The 21,062-nt window shown below is 37.8% G+C and overlaps 1 protein-coding gene across 7 annotated transcripts in view; it reads left to right on the top strand.

The window, feature by feature from the left end:
• FRY (FRY microtubule binding protein) overlaps positions 1-21,062 on the top strand; it is a 217,415-nt gene that overhangs the window by 96,915 nt on the left and 99,438 nt on the right. For all 7 annotated transcript variants that reach the window (XM_014965913.1, XM_014965912.1, XM_014965910.1 and 4 more), the window contains exons 3-11: positions 1,012-1,065; positions 9,487-9,626; positions 10,780-10,870; positions 11,248-11,327; positions 11,447-11,527; positions 13,167-13,335; positions 14,768-14,860; positions 14,955-15,053; positions 17,535-17,636. In XM_014965913.1, the coding sequence (XP_014821399.1) occupies positions 1,012-1,065; positions 9,487-9,626; positions 10,780-10,870; positions 11,248-11,327; positions 11,447-11,527; positions 13,167-13,335; positions 14,768-14,860; positions 14,955-15,053; positions 17,535-17,636 (909 nt within the window). The remainder of the gene's footprint in view (positions 1-1,011; positions 1,066-9,486; positions 9,627-10,779; positions 10,871-11,247; positions 11,328-11,446; positions 11,528-13,166; positions 13,336-14,767; positions 14,861-14,954; positions 15,054-17,534; positions 17,637-21,062) is intronic.

Below are 21,062 nucleotides of genomic sequence, written 5' to 3'. Positions count from 1 at the left end.
ATTAACAGATGCTGATGAGTGTAATAGTTTGCTGAAAGCTGAACAGAAGATTTCATGCTGAGCTGGGGGGAGAGCCCCGATCTTGCAGCTGTAAGAGGAGAAAGATGCATGATTTACAGAAGAATAAGGCACTGACACATTTCAGACAGCAACAGTAGTACAATTCAGTGCAGAATTGTGACAGTGACATGTTTTTCAGACTGTCATCTGCCTTCATGTATTGTTTATCTTCATTGTGGTTTAGGAGGTTCATGTTTTGTATATATATACACAAATAAAAACTTGTATATTTGTTTATATCTCGAATACTGGCCTGTGAACTTCTACATGCATCAGTAATTGAGCCTACTTGGCAAAAAAGCCCTAAAGGTGAATGGATGTTCACATGTGAGGACTCAGATTTCTGGGCTGGGCAGTTCTCCTCGGCCTTCCCATATTCTCTGAGAACTTGTCCTGAAAATTTGCTACCATTCCAAAAATGCCTTTTTTTTTTTGTCTGATTGGGGGTTTTTTGGGTCATACAGCTGTTTTTTTCCACAGTTATCTTTCTTAAAAATGAACTCTATGATATTTGATTCTTCCAAAATCGCCTTTCCTTCAGTATGTGCTGTGTGATGCACTATCTCTGTGGACATGTTTGTATTGCCCAGTGGTACTGTAACAAGAAGGTACCTGAAGCAGCTAAACAGAGCTCCTTGGTTATGTGTTAGAGGAAATACCAAGTGCTTTTTAGGATTTTGAAAGAATTTATCATCACTGTGAGCACCAATTAACTTGGATGTAATAAATGGTTAATCCTTTTCTTTCTTGGAAAGACACTAGAGACACTCTGTCAGTATTAGGTCATATTAGATCTCCTTTGCTTGCAAAACAAACGATATCTCCAGCATGAAACTGGTCAGGAGGCAAATTGTGTGTATAAAAATCTAACATAAAACTAATAGTAGAGTTGTTAGAATATATCCTGGTATTGATCTCAAGTAATACATATTTAATTTTTTTTTTTTTTAGGAGAAGCCACTGACCAAATCTCTGCAACGAGGAGAAGACCCCCAGTTTGATCAAGTAAGACACTGGAAATTATATTATTTTCATTCCTCAGGCTACAAGACAACTACAAGACAATAAAGGCAATGTCTTTATACTATTGTTGCATACTGGAAAAACAGTATCTCTCAACATACTTTAGTAGAATGACAAGTGTTTTGCCTAACCATTCTTGGTTGAAAATTAGGAGAATTTCTCCACTGTTTTCAAGTTCAGTATTTTTTTGCTGTAGAACTTTTTGCTTTTTACATTGTATTAGGCACATGCATTACTTTCTGGTTGTTTGCCCTGATGTAGGTTTCGAAGCATACTTTGTATCTTTTCAGACTATCTGCTTTTTGAAACAGGCGCATGTCCCCTGGTCTTCCTTTTATGGGGTTTTTCCTTTTATGGTCGTTGTCATCAGTCTCATCAGTCTATTTTGTCTCTGTAGCTGTGACCCAGCATGATTTACACACATGCTGCACTTCACATAGGCTGAGCCAACCTGTTGTGTTTAAAATTAAGCATAAATAAGCATAAATTCTGTTGTCAGGATAAATGCCTGTATACGCCAAGGTAAATAATAATTAGAGAAAAATGGTTGGCAGGGAAAAAGAATTAAAAGCTAAAATAGAATTTATATAATGAATTAGATTTCATTTAATGAAACAATAAAATTGTAATTAATAAAATGAAATTCATATCTGGTATTAGATTAATAAATTGATTATGTTAGGGAAACGGGACAAGTACAAAAATAAAACCAGTAGCAATATACACACCTTTTAATGGTAGTATAAAAGAATTATTTTTTGGCAGCAGTGTGTTTCTTTAAAAAAAAAAATCCAGAAAAAAATCCTGCATAAGTAATCTATTTTGAAATAAAGAAAGATAGGTGCTAAAGAACTTAAGTTGCATAAAGGATGCTAAAACCCACTCTCAACAGAGGAGGGATAAACTCGGGGTGTATCGTATGCAACAAAGTTATTTGCTGCTCTGCCATTCCTGCCTCAGCTTCCATTGCTCTGGCCATCGCTGCCAGCTCCGTGGCTGCCCTCACCACTGTGCTGCCAGGGGTGCCAGAAATGCAGGAGAGAAAGACATAGTAGAAGTAGCAGCAACAACTCTGAAAGTGACTGCCATAAGCTGCAGGTACCATATTAGTTAACTGTGGGAGAGGAGATAGGTATGAGTAGGAATTCAGCACCTCAAATGGATTTAAGACGTGTACCGTGTTTTCTGGGACATTAGATACATCGCACCAGAAGCAAAGATGCCTTGTGAGACCTCACTGGCATTCACAAAGGCTCACTTCATAATTTTAGCTTGACAAAGTTACACTCTCTAGGTTGTTCTGTAGCTGCTTTTTGAGGAGAGGTAGCCTGCTTGGAGAGGAGGCAAACAGCAGGACTTCTGCGTTGCTCTGGGAAGCTCCCTGCCCTCCTTGCACAGCGAGACCCCACAGGGGAGCCAGGCACTGAAGGCTAAAGGAGGGTGCTTTGTGAGTACTCTGTGGCTGCCTAATGAAATTTTTTGTGGTATTCTGACCTTAATTTTATATATATGTTTTTCCTTCCTATGGGAAGAACGTCACACATAAATGGGAAAGAAAAGCAAACTAAGCCACCCATATGCAAACTTTGTGATACTGTTCCTGCAGTGTATTAAACAAACACATAATGGGTGGCTGTGGTTTGATTAAATATTCATGGTTAAGCAAATTTTGGCCCTTTACAAGAAAGAATTCATCTCCTAGTTATTGGCAAGTAGACAGAAAATTGAACAATTAAGTCAAGATCAATTAATGAGAACAGCGAAAACTTCCTAGAGTGAAACAACTGTGTATTTCCTACTGTAGCAATTTACTCTGAATGCTGAAGGGAAAAAAACAATAGACAGAAAAGAAAAGCAAATTTTGTTATACACAACATTTGCATATATTTCTAACTGTGTATCTAGAGTTCTACATACATGTAGAGTTGATAGAAAAATACAGAGCTGAGGTTGCCTTAGGTGCCCTGTCAGAAAAGCTAATTTTCAGTTCCTTGAAATTTTCCAAACAAACTGTTCAGATTGAAAATTTCAGCCTATCTGTCTGCATCAGCCTGAGTTGTTGGGAATGTTTCCCTTTTCCGGTTTCACATTGTTTTCTGCTTGAACAGCACCATCATTTTGAGATGTTCTAGTGCTGCTGGGATTGATGTATGCCTGTGATTGGGAGATGGGGCCTGAACTGTACCTGGCTGATGAGCCTGTTTTCAAGAACATGGTTCATACTTATCAAAATAATTTTAGTTTGGCTAAATTGTAGTTAAATTTTCATTCAAAAATTTGTAATGCACAGTAGAGATTTGATAGAATTCAGCCAGAGTAGATATAGGAAGTTAGAGCAAAGAGTCTTTCTTTACTTGGTATGGTTCACTTGGTAGATTAGGTCAGTACATCTCAGTGTTAAAAAGCTGTTTTGCAAACGATGACAGCAGTGTTACAAATTTGTCACAAAAATACGGATAGTTTTGCTGATATGAAAAATGTAAGTGTGGTCTACATGGAAAACTCTGAAGACCATGATTCCACATGATACTGAAATCCATGTAAGAGGGCATGTCCTTTTAAGTCAAACCATTTCATTTTAATTTTTTTTTAAGTTAACTCAAATATTTAAAGAGTCTATAGGATGCAGGAAGATCAGGTTGATAATCCCTTGCTTCTGCCTTCCAGGTAAGGTGTGGAAAGCTTTGTTATTTATTCCTGGAACACATAAAGTCACGTAACAAAAACAGGAAAGGCCAAACGTGACATTCCTGACATTTTTACTAGAGAACTGAAGGAGGAAAAGAAGGAGAATCCCCATGAACAGATGATTTTGACTTTCAATTTTAAGGCATCAAAAATGACATACTGTCAAATTTTCTTTTTGTGACTTTATCAAATTATCTCTGTTCAATTTGAATGACATTGATTAAGTGATGCTAAAATGCCCAGATCACTAGTCACTTTAAAATGTCTGAGCTGTATCTTCTAACTGTAAATTAAAAAGCAGCAAAAGGCATGAACTGATTTTAAATTTGCCTTTGCAAGTCAGCTTCAGAGGTGGGAAAAAACAACTGAAAAAAACCCTTTGGAGTAACTTACAATGAGCAGAACCCAGAGTAATCAGCATCAAGTTTAACTTTAAAACCCCCAAACTATTTAAACCATTCTGAAATCATTGCTTACAGCCCCTAAGCAGCTCTCTGAGAACCAGCATTTTGTCCTGACCATTCTCAAACAGCTTTTTAGGAGCAAAGTTGTGACGGTGGTGATGGATCCAGTGTCTAGGGACCAGACTGTGCACAGGCAGATCTGTTTCTCTGCAGATGGCTGTAGTGTCAGTCCTCCTGTCTGGCAAATAGTATTGTCCTGTGGGCTCTGTCTGGCTGCCAGTTGCATCACCCTCCTCAAACTCTTAACAGTACCTTGAGCAATGTCTGAAGTAATCTTACTGATCCTGACTTGCAGAATGTCTCACCATTGGCCTCACAAACTGGATTCCTCACAGTGACTGTTTTTTCCTTTTTAGGCATACACGTCTATAAAGAAAATATATACAGGAAATTGTATACGTTTTACAGATGGTTAAATATCTTTATAGTATATTTAAAATTGTGTTTTAAAAGTTCTTGAAAGTTGCCTGTTGGCAAAGAGCATCACTGCTACAGCATTAGCATGATCTATGTTCCCAGTTAGAGAAATGTTATTAAACCCAGTACTACTGAACTATGACTTAAACTTCCTATTACAGGAAACCATAAAGTTGCAGTACATGAAAAGATCAAAAGCTCAGGTGAAAAAACCCATAATTATCCAAGAGACTTATCCTCACCCAAGGAAACATTTTTATTAGTCTTTTCTCAGCCCCTACTAACGTATCTTCTGTTCTTACCACGGTATATAAATGTTCTGTGAATTGACAACACTGGAGGCAGAAAAAGGGCGCTGTGTAATCTTGGACCAACCTGCAGACATTTTTCCATATGAAAATACAAAATGAATGTAATACTTTGGCCATGACAGTGAAAACTTAACAGTAAGACTCAGTTTTCATACAAAACTGTCTGTATAAGGTGCCTGTTGCAAGGGTTTCATCATAAACTGCACAAAAATTTGTGCTCATTTTAATTATTCTCTTCTTAGAAGTACACTCAGTTGGAGAATACAGATTGAAAAGCAAAAACATTTAATGCTTTATATCCTTCTAGGAGATGGAAACATGTAGGTCAAGCTAAAAAAGGGAAATTAAAAATGTAATAAAATGTAAAAATATAATAAAATAATAAAAAAATGAAAAATAAAAAAGTGTAATTCCCGCCTGGATGCAGTCCTGAGTAACATGCTCTGACAAGCTCTAGGCAATCCTGCTTCAGCAGGGGAGTTGGACTAGATGATCTCTATGGTCCCTTCCAACTCTAAAAACTCAGTGAAATTCAGTGAAAAAAATATGGGAAATCCAAATATAAATAAATAAGACTCTAAGCAATGTACTAGTGATTAAGTGTCCCTTTTTCATAATGGCCTAAATGTGGTAAATAACATACTGGTAATTATTCCCATCCAAAAACATAACTATTATATCCATTAGATGTAGTGAGTGAATAATGGTTTCATCATGATTGCCGTAGGACTGCAGCTGGCCCCTTTTGTGTTTTCCCTTTCCTTGTGTTTTACACATTGTCCTTCTTCACCAGCAGAAGGGCACATGGTAGAGGGAGTATAAGATGTGGTGGTGATGGGCTTATAGAATAGCCCTTGGGTCCTTATGAGAGGTTGGGTTGAAGTAATGTGTAAAGAAGGCAATTTGAAGGCAAAATTAAAGGTGACGTGTTCAGAACTGAACTTGCTGCACAGTAGAAACAAATGGGTTTTCATGTAGACTGTTACCCTGGCAGTAAAATAGCTATAAACATTGCTAAAGTATAAGCAAGCTAGGTGAAATTACCCATTTACAAAATTATGGGACAAAAAAATCCTGTTTTTTTACTCGCAAAAGCAAGGTCATAAGTGAAAACTATTGAGTCCAAATTAATACTTAACGGTTTTAATGGTTCCCAGGGACATGGAACTTCATAGCACATTAAAAAATGCTTACAACAGAGATGTGAATGAAAGAAGATCTACACAAACACAACTGCACTACTTGATTCTAATGTTTCATTCTACAGATTTTTCAATTAGAGTTAACTTATCTAGAAATCTGTCTTTAACAGAAAAAAAAAATATGTTTTGTCTCAAAGGGTCCAACAGAATTAGAGCATGTAGCTGCTTTGGTTAGAGCTTAGGGCAGTTCATCTCTCTGTCTTCCCCCTGCCCCAGTCTAAAGTATTTGGAATAGGAATTGTTGGCTTTATCTTCTTAATTGCATATATTGCATATGAAATCCCAATCTTAATGTGGGTCATGAGAGTTTTGCTGTTGATTTCAAGGAGCAAGGATTCCATTGCAGCAGTTATTTTCCTTTAATTTAGATTGATTGTAGTTACGGGGCCTTGTTATGGACATGCATGAAGTGGAAAAAATGTTGACTGTAGGGAAGATATTATTGCATGGCTATGAGTATCCTAAATATTGCTAAGACAATTCTGCTTTTGGTTGATAGAAGGTGTAAAATTTCACTCCTGATGTCCTTATTTGGAATCTACACTACAACAAGTTGAAGACAGTATATGCAGACACTGTGTAAATAATAGATTTATAAAAATGACCCAACACTATGCAAAAATGAAGTACTGCAATTCTGCATTATTAAAATGGCAATAAAGTGCACATTTAACATACATACGAGCATACATGGTATATGAAAAAAGTGCAAAGCCAAGAAATTAATGATACTGTTGGAAATTGAATGCAGTTTTGAATCTATTTGCTGCTAAAGCACATAGAAGTTCATATGTGAAATAAAAAAATAATCATCATCTATATGCTCTTAGTGGAAACATTTCTTACATTTCTATTTTGACTATATAGCAAGACTTTTATGAAAGTATATAAATCTTAGCAAACTGTCTAGGCAGAATTTCATTAAATTTACTCTTACATATGATTCCAAAATAAATATGAAGTATTTACATCGAGTGTATTTAGTGCTCTGTGAACACAAGTTTTAAACAGCTGTACTTGTGCAGCTTTCTTATCCTTATGCTATACAGTGGGTAGTTCATTTATGATGGAAGAACATGATCATTTGTCCAACAAGGCCATATTTGTACATCTGTGCACTCCCTTTCAGGAGCAGCACAGAGCTAGAATTCATCTCGCTCCTGGACTTACTTCCAGTAAATGAAAGGGTTGAGTAACCAACAGGCTGGCTAGACTTCCCTCCCTTCCTGTTCCCTGAGAGCCAGGTCTTTGCCCGGTCCACCCTTCCTTCCTGTCTTAAAAGTGCAATGACAGAAAGATTAAAAAAAGGCTATATTGACCTTTTATCCCTACTGAAAACATGCACTGTAAATTCAGCAGAGAAGGTATGGCTTGAGGAGATTTAACAGGAATCACTTTGACTTTTTGTGGGGAGTGAAATTGTGTAGCTGGGATTTAGAGAACAGCACTGATATATATCTTGGTGAATGTTCAGGAAGACATGATTGAAGCAACTTTTCACTCACAGTTAAATATTGTGATCTCTTAAAAGGTATTTAGCTCTATTCTAGTGTTCCTCAGCAAACCCTTTTTCACTGCATCTCATAATTAACAACTGGTGTTATGCCAGCTTGAAAAAAACTTTTGGAAAACAATAAAGAAGCAATTGAAATGCCTAAGCGTCCTGAGTCAGTAGTGAATAGTTTGCACTGACACTGAATCGGTGATTCATGTCTTCCAAGTATTTATCTGAAGTCTTAAGCTTAAAGGCTTTCGTGTAATTGAGCTGCTGTAATTGGGCTGCTGTAGTAATTCTTCATGGAAGGCCTCCTGTCACTGCTGCAAGCAGTGCCTTCACACCGTTTTCCACAGCAACTTGTTTCATATTTGAGGTAATAAAATATATTGGAAACGCTAGATTGAGAGCTTTCTTAAAACAGTACTTTTATAGAAACTTTTATTTTTACAGGGGCAATTGTTAAAGCTTTCTAATGTTAAAGCTTTCTAATGCTCCATGTTTAATTTTAGGCCATAATACCTGAATTTGAATTAATTAAATTCTGTGGTAGAAAAACTCCAAAAGAGATGAGAGTTAATGATCTAAATTAACTGTCATCCACCGAAGTTGTAATTTAAGGCTTCAGTACTGTTTGGGAATTGTATGTAAGGTGCTCAGTCTCCCAGTTTTGCTCTTGTCTCAGTCACAGACTTCACATCAGCTTCGTCTTATACGAGACATTAAACTCTACTGTTGTTGTTCCACAACCACCAGAACGTGCTGGTTTAAGCTTAAGCAGGTGGATAAACATGACAGAGTTAATGACATAATCATTGCACTTGACATGAAGGACGTACCTCAGCACTTCACTCCTGCTACTCAGGGCTTCACAGGATCTTGAGGTGGTCACAAATCTCCAGATCAGCAATTTATTCCTATTTGAAATAGTTGTTATCTATTTTCTTAGAAGGTACACAAATGCTGTGGCTGTGAACATTCAGTTGCAATACATATATAATCCTCTTGTATAATAATGTGGGGTTTTTTTCACCCTAGCTTTTGATCTTTTCGTGTTTTGCAGCTTTATGGTTTCCTGTAATAGGAAGTTTAAGTCATAGTTCAGTAGTTACACGTTCTGTAACATTTCTATAATTGGTGACACAGATTATACTGAGTGAGCAGTAATCTTCTTTTCCTGTATGCCACTAGAGCTGTTTAATCAGGAACTTTTAAGGATTGATTTTAAACTGTTTTACTTGTGCACATAAAGATACAGGAAATTGTATTTTCCTATACATAAAAGAGAAACCTAAGTTATTGGATGTGTCAGCCTAATAGCAGGATGGATGCATTTGCTCATTAGGTTGGTTAAGGTTATTGCAGAACTTGTGGGGTTTCTCAGTATATCCTGAGTTTCAGGAGGGGCATCCAGCAGTTAGATACAACCCATGAAACAGTGCCTCTGATTCATCACTTTTACTTTCCTTATAATGTGCTCAAACTCAAATCAATATTGTGTAACAAATGAGAAAAAAAAAAAGCTCCTTGAAGAACTAGAAGAACTAGATAGTGTTCTGGTGTGTTGTAGGTTGCAATACAGAATTTTAATGCGTTTTAGTATTGTCAACGGAAAGATGCTATCAACATACAGCCCATTAGTGTATTTCTGCCTATGTTTCAACAGGAAGTGCAGAATATTAAGTCACTGCTTGTACCATGGATTTCAAAAACAAGATGAAAACAAGAAAGAACATATCTAGCCATTGTGCTTTTTTTTTTTTTTTGAGGAGGAGGGGGAACTTGAACACCAGGTGATTTGTTGTTTTGTTGTATTTTCCCCATAGGTAATAAGCTCAATGAGCTCACTTTCAGAATATTGTCTACCCTCTATCCTGCGCACTTTGTTTGATTGGTATAAAAGACAGAATGGAATAGAAGATGAGTCTCATGAGTACAGACCAAGAACAAGCACTAAATCCAAAAGGTATGATTTTGAATATTCACACATGCACTAATGACAGATTCTAAGGTAAAATTTATTGCATTTCATCTATCAGCTTTTGTGAGGTTACAATGGTTTGAAAGTTGTTACCTTTTTCTACTTCCTCGTGGAAGTCTTCTCTCAGCTTCTATATAGCTGGAGTAATTATGTCTTTAAAAGTACCCTCCTGATAGTTCAATCACAATTCTTACTGCTGTTTTGGATGCTGTGATGTCATTTAAATATTGGTTTGTTATAAACTGTGTCTGTCTTCTTTACTCATGTGAGCAGGTAATAATTCTGTGACCCTTAGAAGGATTTTATATTAATACAGCGTTCTGCTTAGTCATGGAAATTTCACATACACCTATCCTCAATCCAAAAAATTGTGAATCAGTGAAAGAGCTTTAGCAGCACTGACTTATCTCTTAAAGCAAGCAAGCAAAAATAAAGACCCAAAAAATTTGTTCCTCTGTATTGTCCTTCACAAGGAATGCTTTTGAGAAGAGCACTGACTTATCTCTTAAAGCAAGCAAGCAAAAATAAAGACCCAAAAAATTTGTTCCTCTGTATTGTCCTTCACAAGGAATGCTTTTGAGAAGGGATGCCAAAGTTAAAAAAAAAAAAAAAAGCCACTGAAACAGTTTTAAAAAGAGAATGTAGTTTGGTTATGAATTCTCCATCAGTGCTTTAAGGCATTTTTCAAAATCCATCACAAGTTTAAATATGAACTTGATAGTATAAAATAATGTATTATGCTTGTCTCCAAAGTGTAACTGAGAATTGTCTAAACGGTGCCATCAACAAGGAAATTGAAATGAAATCCATTTTTAGAGTAAAGAATCCAAAAGTTTCCTTGTTTTTGTTTTGTTTTGTTTTTTTTGAGAAAGTGTTGTGTTGATATTAAACAGGGAAAAAAAGAGGAAAAGGAGAGTGACATTTAAACCTTTGAAAGAAGGTGAAAGTAGCAACTCAGATTTTGTCTGTTTATCTCGGATTTTAAGAGCAAATTAGTGCATTACTTTCTGAAATGCTGGACTGCAGATTAACAAGTAGAACAATCCCTTGTTATCTATATTTGTGTAATCGAGGAAGGCATATAATATGAATTATGACACATCTCCTAAATATTGTATTTCCTGTTTTGATTTTGCAGTGATGAACAGCAAAGGGATTATTTAATGGAGAGAAGGGATCTGGCTATTGATTTTATTTTTTCTTTAGTATTAATAGAAGTTTTGAAACAGGTAAGGAGTTTTTAAGTTATTCATTAACTAGTAAATGATGGAAATGACCAAGACAACTTAATTTTAGGATTCTTATTTCTATTTCCATCTTTAAGAGTCTAATAAAAACGTGAGATACATCCTGCATGCTTGTTTATTGCTGTCTTTCTCACACCTGTAGGATACATAGTATTATATGCTCATACAGACTTTGCTTTGCCAAGTCTTTGGAGCTAAAGTATTTCTCTTCAATACTAAATAAACTTTAAGTGGATGGCTCATTTCAGCTGTTCTGTTATCTGTGTGATATTTCAGCTGTGTAGGGAAGATACCCAGGAGTAATACAAGCACTAAGTGCAATATATGTGTACTGGTTATGTTTTACTTTGTGTTTTCAGATTCCACTTCATCCTGTAATAGACAGTTTGGTACATGATGTTATTAACTTGGCTTTCAAGCACTTTAAATACAAAGAAGGGTAAGGCTCTTTTTCACACAAAAATTCCATGGAGAATAATTATTTGCTGAATTTTTTAATTGTACTGGTTTAAGCAGGATGCTTTCTCAGCCAAGAATTCTTTCTTGTTTCTTGCTTAGGTACCTTGGTCCTAACACTGGAAATATGCACATTGTTGCAGATTTGTATGCAGAAGTAATAGGTGTTCTAGCTCAAGCAAAGTGAGTAAAATTGAATACCATATGTATTAGAAATCTGAAACGTTTTACTTGCTTAGTATATGAATATTCTGTTTTTCTCACTTTCTTAAAAGATAGTATAGGAATAAATCATTTCAGCTCCCTGGCCCTCTGTTCATCCAGATGTTCTAGAGCATAGAACTCTAGGGATTCACAGGCTTTCTGCATCTAGTCCAGGGATACTGAGTAAATTCAACTAGACTGCAACAGCATTATTTTTCTTATCTCAGCTATGACGTCTGTGGAAAGCCCAAAGGGCCAAGACAGCTATTTTAATCAACCTTTTTTCTGTATGCTATTTTTCCTCTAGCTGAGCAAACCTAAAAATGGCTATACTTCAACATAGCAGCATTTTAAATTTTCTCTGCAGTTATTTCAGTATAGAACTTAATGCAACTGCTTCTGAATCCTTCATCCTGCATTTCTTAGAGCAGATGGCACAGTAAAGATGGAAAACACCTTGTGGAGTCCACTCTTAAATTTTGAATGTGGAAGCAGAGAGATTCAGAAATTCATGTACCTGATACAACGCTTATCATATGCTTGTCACACAAACTAAGCAGGAGTGAAATTTATTGCCCCAACATAGATCCATGTCAGTGATCTCTGTCTCCTGACTTTTTGGTGTTGCTGAGAGCGAGTCTGCTCTGAAGACCAATCAACTTAACAAAACTTATTTTTTAGCTTGATGTAGGGAAACCAGTTTGAGTTCTGGAATACATATGACTTTCACAGACTTCAGCTAAGGCCATACCTGGGCTTCTAAATTGACTGGGTCAAAGGCAAAAGGGGAAGTGACATTTGGATCTGAAGCTTCAAGTTGACTGTCAAATACAAAACATACCTGTTCTCCATAAATACTGTTTTTCTTCTCCAATTCTGAAGGGCCTTGCTAAAATGTTACTACCAGTGAAAGGCTTCTTCTTGACAACCTGTTTTTTTCAGGTCTTCTGTGTTCCCTAGAGGTGTTTTCCCAGGAGTGATGACAAGAAGTTGTTACGTGCTACGCCTGCCCATGAAAATAACATTATTTTCATTTTTTTTCAAAGATCCTTTTGGATAGTCTTCCTATATGTTACTTTTATGGACAGTGTTTCTCAAAAGACATCTCCAACAGACTCATGGGGGAGATCAACAATAGTCACAGACCACCCTATTCCAAATTATTGTAGCTAATGCTTAAGTGTTACTGTAATGGCTATTAGAAAAACTGAAGGGAGGAATAGCCTATCAGAATATTTTCATGGTTATTGCTTAGGCATTTTCTTTTGAAAACATTGCATTTACTTGCAAGAAAACTTTGTTTCATCTTGGACTTTTTTGAAAAACACGTGAGGGGATTATTCTAGTGATATTATCAGCTCTTATGTAAAAGAGGGGTAAGCAAATAGTTGAAAAGATGTGGTTATCCAAAGGGACTAAGATCAGGCTGTATAATTTGTTTTCATTTCTGAGTTTATCAGAAGTGAAAGAAAACAAAAAGAAATCTCTTCAAATACTGACTGAAATGGTATTTTACAACCGAGGTTGAATCTTTGGGTCTTTCCCCATTTATATACCTTACAATACATTTCAAATATGAATCTATAATTTTTTGTAACTAACCAATGTGAATTCATAGATTTCCTGCTGTAAAGAAGAAATTCATGGCAGAGTTAAAAGAGTTACGGCATAAAGAACAAAGCCCATACGTAGTTCAAAGCATTATCAGTCTTATAATGGGAATGAAATTCTTTCGCATTAAGATGTATCCTGTGGAGGACTTTGAAGCTTCTCTTCAGTTTATGCAGGTAAAACTCCTAAATATATAACCGTGGTTCCCAGACCTTTTAGAATGGGCTCCCCTTCATCTTTCCTGTAATACTGCAGGAGATTTTCCATGTCATTCCCACATAAATGGGATGCGGTGTTCACTGCTATTGAAATCAGTGGTAAAGCTCAAAATTCGGATGCAAATGATCTCTGCCCTGCTCATGACTACAGTATCTCAGCACCAAATGAATTCTTAGATATACTACAATGCATCATAAGATGCACCGTGTATGTAGGGAAACCGGTTTTGCTCAGTTTGGTGAAATGCACTTATAGTTGGATTCTATGGTCAATTTGTCTGTTGGAGTATCTACATGCAGTGCCTCACGTGCCTCACCTACAAGGTCTGTCACACCAGCTCTGCTCTGGTGGAGCTGGACACTTTCAGATGGTGAGATAATCTCAGGAGTGAGCTCCAGAAAAGCCTGTCTTCCACCAGGGAGTGCAGAAGCAGCCCAGGGAGGCTACTGTCTTTGCAGAGGGGCCTCAGCTGTGTAGCAGAAATGGCCAGAGTAACTGGAGCCATGTGGTGTAGAATCCTCATCGCAGCTGGGAAAAATTACGCGTGGTCTAAAGTGTAAATTGCTCTGCACACATGTGCAGGAAAAAAGGGTCAATGGGGAACATCCTTGTAAAGTCAGTGGCTGTTTGGGCCTTGGACCCAGAGAGGAAGTGGTAACGGGAGGAACATGATTTGTCATCCTCAGAGAAGTAACAGAGAAACACGAGAGTGGGTGGGTGCTTGTCTCCCCTCCCTCACTACCTGAGCAGCACAGCTGTATGGATAGTACCTTGCTGCACGTTAAGGACAAATTACTCTTTTACTTTCTCTCTCAATCCCCAGTTGCAGGCTGGAAATGGTGTTGGTTTGCACCACAGGTCTCTTCCCTCCTATAGCACAGTTCTGTATAGACCCTTAATCTGCAATGGATCCTTGCAGTTAAAGGTATCCAAAATATTTACAGTAAGATTGTTCCTTCCTGAGGGAAGGGACTTCCCAAAGGTACTTCCCAAAGTATCCTACCAAAGAATTACATTCCTTTTCTGGTGTACCAGAGCAGTCCAAGTGGGCTATTACTTCTGCTCCTGAAGGTACTCACAGGAGTGAGAAGGCATGAGGTCAGCCCCTGGGTCCAACTCCCTTTCCATCCCCAGAACGCCACCGGGCACAGCTAGAATCAGTGGAGTTTGTGGATTATCGTGGTTGGAGTAACAGATCCTTGATCTTGACTAATGTCCTAGTTTTGTACTTGCTGCAAAATACGCATTTAGAAGTTAATAGACAAATGTTTTCTGTGGCATTTCCAAGCTAAAAATAGTCACTGACACTTCATGTGCATTCAGCAAATATTTAGAGGGCTTTATTCCAGCCGATACACAATTTATGTTTCTTGTTTTGTTTTGTTTTAGGAATGTGCACATTATTTCCTTGAAGTTAAAGACAAAGATATCAAGCATGCACTGGCAGGACTGTTTGTTGAAATTCTTGTCCCCGTAGCTGCTGTGAGTTTATTTTTCAGGTTGTTTGCATAATTTCTTTAAATTAGATAAAACAGCTTGTGAAACAGTGTTTTATTAACATGAAATTTTCTTTCAGGCTGTTAAAAATGAAGTGAATGTCCCCTGTCTGAGGAACTTTGTTGAAAGCCTGTATGATACAACACTTGAACTTTCCTCAAGAAAGAAGCACTCATTGGTCAGTAACCCTTAGAAGCAAAGGCTAAAACTCGTTGTCAGAAATATCTCTTGGGAACTTCCCAGAATTGGTTGCAAAACTTTTTTTCTGTGTTAGGCCTTATAACCAATCTATTTGCTTGTGTTTGCAGAAAATAACCTTATTTTTTTATTCAGAATATGATCAAAATCAGTCTGAATCAAACAGATGTTTTCAGCCTCTGGGTCTGGGATTGTTAAAGGGTTAGGTTTTCTCATACTTGTTATGTGTAAACATTAGGAGGAGAGGAGAAAGAATAGAGTTCACTTCTTGTCAAGCGAGAACAAATGAGGCATGTGGGAACAACTCTGTCATGGGGCTTAAATAATACATTGTAGGAACAAAAAAATGTATAACACATGCCCTTTTAAATCCGTAACTTGGCTACTGTGCAGCTCCCTATTTCATTTTTTTCTTGTGAGATGAACAGTGGCACTGCAGTGTATTTTTGGAAGCATGAGTTGATCTGAATTAAATGAAGATTTGAGTCAGTTTGACGCTGGCCGCCTTAAGCAGTCTGTCTCTCCAACTGGGTCAGCGCACGTCAGCGCTGCAACGTTGCCTAATCCGTTTTGAAATCTTGGACCTTTTAAGTAAAGAAAGTTGTCGTTCATCCTCCCTCGTTCTATGGGAAAGTCAAAAAGAGTTCCCTGTTCCCAGCGCTCTCGGCAAATGCTGGTCACTGGTGCTGGTGAATCTGCTGGGAAGTCTGCGGGCGTGTGCTGGAGCTCTCTGCCACCATCACACCAGTCCCAGGGGAGAGCCACAGCATCCCCTGGGGTGCAGTCCTCATCCAGTTTGAATTAGTGGGAGCCTTGGGATGGATTTCACTCCGCTTGTGTTTGTGTGGCTCTATTCCACTCTGCCGAGTTAATAAAACCTTGTTGAAAGTGCAGCAGGGTAAGAGCTTTGCTGTACGGTTTTTACACTAAATAGAACTTCCCCAAACTGGTGGCTGTACTTGCCAAAGTCAATACTACGTGCCTGAGAAAGGATTGCACAGCTGGGGCTTTGCGTTTGATTGCTTGTCTACACATACCACACTGGAGACTACATAGTTAAAAGTGACAAAATAGAATAGATTCTTGTGAGGGTGTGATTAGAAATACAAACATTGCGAGGAGGAGGGGAAAGGCAAACAGTTGGCAGAAATAGCTGCAGTGCATATTTTCAGGCTTCCAGGAAGAAAGCACACTCTTTAGAGTCTGAAGAGGACCTTCCTTTCTAAGATCAGTGTTTTGTGAATCGGTCCACTCACTGTACAGGCGGGATGGGGGCATTCATCTTGCCTCATTTTCTATCTAAAAGTGTGTCATCTGAGCTAGTCATTGAGGTTCCCTTGATAGTGAATGGAGTGAATTAGGAAACTCCAAGAAATGGTTTGTATCTTCCCTCCTAGAGCTCTTCCTTAGGATGGATTTTAACAGTCTTGGGTTGTTATTAACTCTGGGATCCTGTCAAGTACTCAACTACTATAGTCATAATGTTAATATGGTAAGAAAGTCTTCCTTGAGAAGACTCCACTTACCTTTTCCCATACGTATATTGGACATGAAGATCATAAAAATAAAAGTTAATATACATTTGCCATTTGCTCAAGGTAACCTAGCTATACACAACTCATGTTATATATTATAGGAACAGAAGTTGGGGTTTATGGTGTATTTATACTTTCATCTGTGACTGAAGTTAGAAATTCTGAGAATTGAGTTTTGAGAATTTCAAGAATCATTGGTCTTTAAGATGAAATTACCTTACTTTTGACTAAAAACTCTGAAGTTCTGATTAGGTATATTAACATGACAACTGAAACAGAAAAGTCTTGCTGAAATAGCAAAGTCAGTTTGCATTTTAGCTTATTTTTTTTAGTGTAACATATACAAGGTGAGTTTCAAAGTAAGTGTTGACAGAGACCAGGTTCCAGTATTTGAACTTCTAGGTTCTGCCCTGCTTCTTTTTATTTTTCACTTTCCAAGATATAAGTACCAGCAAATCCAGATGTTGCCTGTATTTTAACACAATTCTGTAGGGTGTTTGCCATGTCTCTCAGTAAATACAGTGACTGCAGATTTTGAGGAGTAATAGGCGTCTGAGCATTCACAAATCTCTGTGGGTCCTGTTGTTATTATAATAAACTTTAGTTATTTCCATGCTATCATTTCTCAGTTAACTGACAGAAATTAGCCCTGTGTGTCGGTAAAATTGTTGGCCCATCTTTGGATTTATTATACTGCTATAAGTAGGCATTTGGTTGGGTTTAGTTCATCCATAAAACATATCAGTAACAGCTTTAGAGAAAGGTTCCGTTTGAATTGTACTATTTAACAATGTGTTTATGTTGGCTAACATGTATTGCACAAAATGGAGGAGTTAAAGCTCTAAGTTTACAGTAGCCCTATTAAGTTACTTTTATGTTGTGTAGACATGCAAATAATATGGTATCGACCTCCATTTCCTGTTTAGGCTTTGTACCCTTTGGTAACATGCCTGCTTTGTGTCAGTCAGAAGCAGTTCTTTTTAAACAGATGGCATATTTTCCTCAACAACTGCCTATCCAATCTCAAGGTTAGTATCTTCTGGTTTTACTGTATTAAAACTCCAGTATGCACTATTGATCTGTTGCAAATCCGTTTTAGATGAATGTGCTGAATTATTGCTGTTATCTGATTCCATATATAGTTTTATTCTTGATAGTACGAATTCTTTAGCTATGCAAAATTTTTCAATAACAAAAAAGCGTTCTTGTGCCTAGCTTGATTTTCTACTGTTTCTCTAACTCAAGCCAAGTCTAAGTCAAACAGCTGTGAAACAGGCAAGATTGTTGATGAAAGTTATTAACTCGAGTGACATACCAAAACTGACCCGCTGTTGACTTGTTTTTTTCCTAAAGTCATTCTCAAACAAAGCACTTGTTAAGTTTCAGTAAAAATACCTAAAATATTTTGTTTCCTCCACATGCCCATTCTTACTCCTTCACCATTTGTTAGATCTTTGAGGTTTAGGACTAACTGTGCATTACAATCTCCTGTAGTTCCAGCCCAGCACATACTGTTCAATACACATGTCCTAGTTAATGTTACTGTTCCTCCAGTTTTCTTTTACTTGTGCAATAACTAATGTCCCATTTCACACTTAATGTGGATCCACTGAAAGGATGGTCCTGTTCCTGCCTGAAAAGGCCAATGTAAGAAGCCCAGTGAAGTGGCTGCTCAAATGAAGGGCCTCCAAACTGCTGCTTGATGAACCAGTGGTTAGGAGGCTTCTGCAAACAGCACAGGTAGAACATGTAGCCGCTTTCTCAGTTCAGAGGCAAACTGTGGAGAGAATCTCTTTTCTCCAAAAGTTCAATTCCCAAGCTTTTTGGTAAAGTATATATTACATCCTTTATTGCTGCTGCTTTCTTGCTGCACTTTGTCTTAATGAAACAATTTGTATTGACTCCGTATGGATCCTACCATTAGAATAGCTCTTCTTAATTGTTCATAGTCTGTCTGAAGATTTCTTTCCACCTGTACCTGAATTACTTACTTCTGCTGAAGATGTATTAGAACCCTGTTTGCAAAGAGATTCAGAAAATAAACATGTTGTTACTGCAACTAATTTTATGGGTTTTGATGAGGTTATACAGTAGAAAAGGTGGCTGTAGCTGTAAGATCTCAGAGGATCCAGCTGGAAATACAGATTTTTGTGAAAATTAGGGAGATCCTGACAAATTATTTGAAACCATTAGAGAAAATATAAGTAAAGTTGCTCCTACCTTATCAATTGAAAATCAAATTGAATTCACCTTGCCACCTATAATTCATTGACATATACTTCGATTCATAGGTCTCATAGATTAATGGGGTGGTACGTTCAGTCTTTAGTTTGATAGAAGGTAAGGTAACTAAATACATGGGTAAATTAAGAATGGGTTGGCCGCTCCTCAGGACAGAGGAAGAGATGCACCGACCATTGAAGCAATCACTTCACCAGTCAGAGTGGCACCTCAAAGCCTAAACCCAGCTCAGTCAGCTGGAAGAAGAGGTAGATCAACCCGAGGGAGAAACCCTTCCGTTAGAAGGAGAGTTGTGCACACCAGTACAGTATATGGGACTCCACGATCTTGTGTGGGCTCCCATGAGCGACATAATGGATCAAGTTTCTCAAGAGCTTCCTCACCCTATAGAGCACAATTTCCTTCCCAAAACCATTAAGGTCAAGCATACACTGGGAAAGCAGAAAGGTTTATATGCTAATCATATTTCTGATTTTAATATAAACTTACAAATCTCTGGTCTTACGGAAACGAACTTTTCTTTTGAATTAATAAAGGACACCCCTGCCAGGACCTGGGAATATTTGACCCTGCCAATTTCTGGCCAAAGGGCATTTTGTACTATCCTGTAGAAAGTGGTGTAGAAGTTAATAAGTATCCACGGTTTGAAATGTAACATTTATTGTTAACTAAACTTTATTTACGGAAAACTATTCATGGCAGGAATTCTATATAGGAGGGAGTCAAATCACTGTTTTGTTTAGAGGCAAAGTTTTTCCATGGGAGCCAGTGTTCCTTGTCTCCAAGCTACGTGGGACAAGGTGAAAGCTCTGGTACAATTTGAGCTAAGGGTGCAGAACTTACTTTACAAAGAATAGGTCAAACAATGCCTATCTCAGGAATGAATCCATGGGTACCAAGACAATATACCTTTGGCCTGAATGGGCCAGACCTAACACCATATTACTGGAAAACAGAAATGGAGGAATTAAAGAAAATGGGCCTCGCTCCTGGCAGTCCGGTTGCTCCTCCACCAATTACAGAAGAAGAGGCAGAGGCATTGAAAAAGAAATTTCTAGAAGAACAAAAACAACGGATAAAAGCCAGCAGCGCTTATCCATCAAGAAGCAGAGCAGATCCTGGCAGAGCTCTGTCACTGACTGCTCCTGTGTTCCAACGGCCCACCTCAACTTCAAATTCTTCAGTACCAACAGTGAGTTGGGCACTGCCAGCAGTGGTAAAGGAACCACATCCAATACCGATACCTCCTGTTGGGAAAGTGAAGATGTCAGGTATATTAGGTCGAACACTCCTTGTCCTAATAGGATTACTGGCTGGGTTTTTCTTATTGAGAAAAATCCTTGAAATACTGAAGGGACTCAATTGGTGGTGGACTTTTCTCAGTTTTCCAACGGGAGACTTGTTATGTGCTTTCCAAAGTACTGGGCATCCATCCACCATGCACTTGAACAGATCTTGCCCACGGACGTGCCAGTGATTTCCCTAGATGTTTCTCAGGCGTGTTATCATATTCCTCTCAATCCTGCTTCTGCGATGCAGCTTGCTGTTCCTGACAGAGAACTGGTCTACTATTTTTGGAATGCTCCAGTGATACCCGTCTCAGCCCTTTTCTCCTCCATCTCTTCTCTACTGCCCTTGCAGCTGAACTGTCTTGTTGCTGCAATATTTGGACTTTTGCTTATAATTTTGCTTATAATTTTGCATTTCTTCCTTTGTCACACAAGCTCTTGTTATCTTGATTCAGTTAGCAGTGTCTGCTGTTTTCTTTAAAGCTTTGGGGTAAGAGTAAACTTTGATAAGAGTACTCCATCACCTGTTGAATAAATCAACTTCTTGGGACTGAAATTTACGAGGAGTAGCATGATGATACCTGAAGAAAAATGGATTGAAAGCAAGCAGGTTATTAAACAGATGGATTGTGACAAATGTTATGATTTTAAAATCCTGCAAAGATCAATAGGCCACGTAAACTTTGTCGTCCCCATTAATACTTATTCTAATCATGTGCTACAAAAATTGTATGCTGCTATAATAAACAACAAGGATTTTCAATTTGCTGTTCCATAGAAAGCTTTATTCTGTAAAAAGTGTTGTCAAAGAGTTAAATGGAAATCGCAATTAAAGGATAGAGTTCCTGTTCCTAAGCATCTGGCAGATGCCATGCTGGAAATTGGAGCTGTGTCCCATATCATCAAGAATTATTGATGGATTGG

Source organism: Calidris pugnax, unplaced genomic scaffold (assembly GCF_001431845.1).
Source record: "Calidris pugnax isolate Ruff unplaced genomic scaffold, ASM143184v1 scaffold20, whole genome shotgun sequence".
Lineage (NCBI taxonomy): Eukaryota > Metazoa > Chordata > Aves > Charadriiformes > Scolopacidae > Calidris > Calidris pugnax.
Note: the sequence above shows the minus strand (reverse complement) of the source record. Positions and strands in the feature narration are given on the sequence as shown.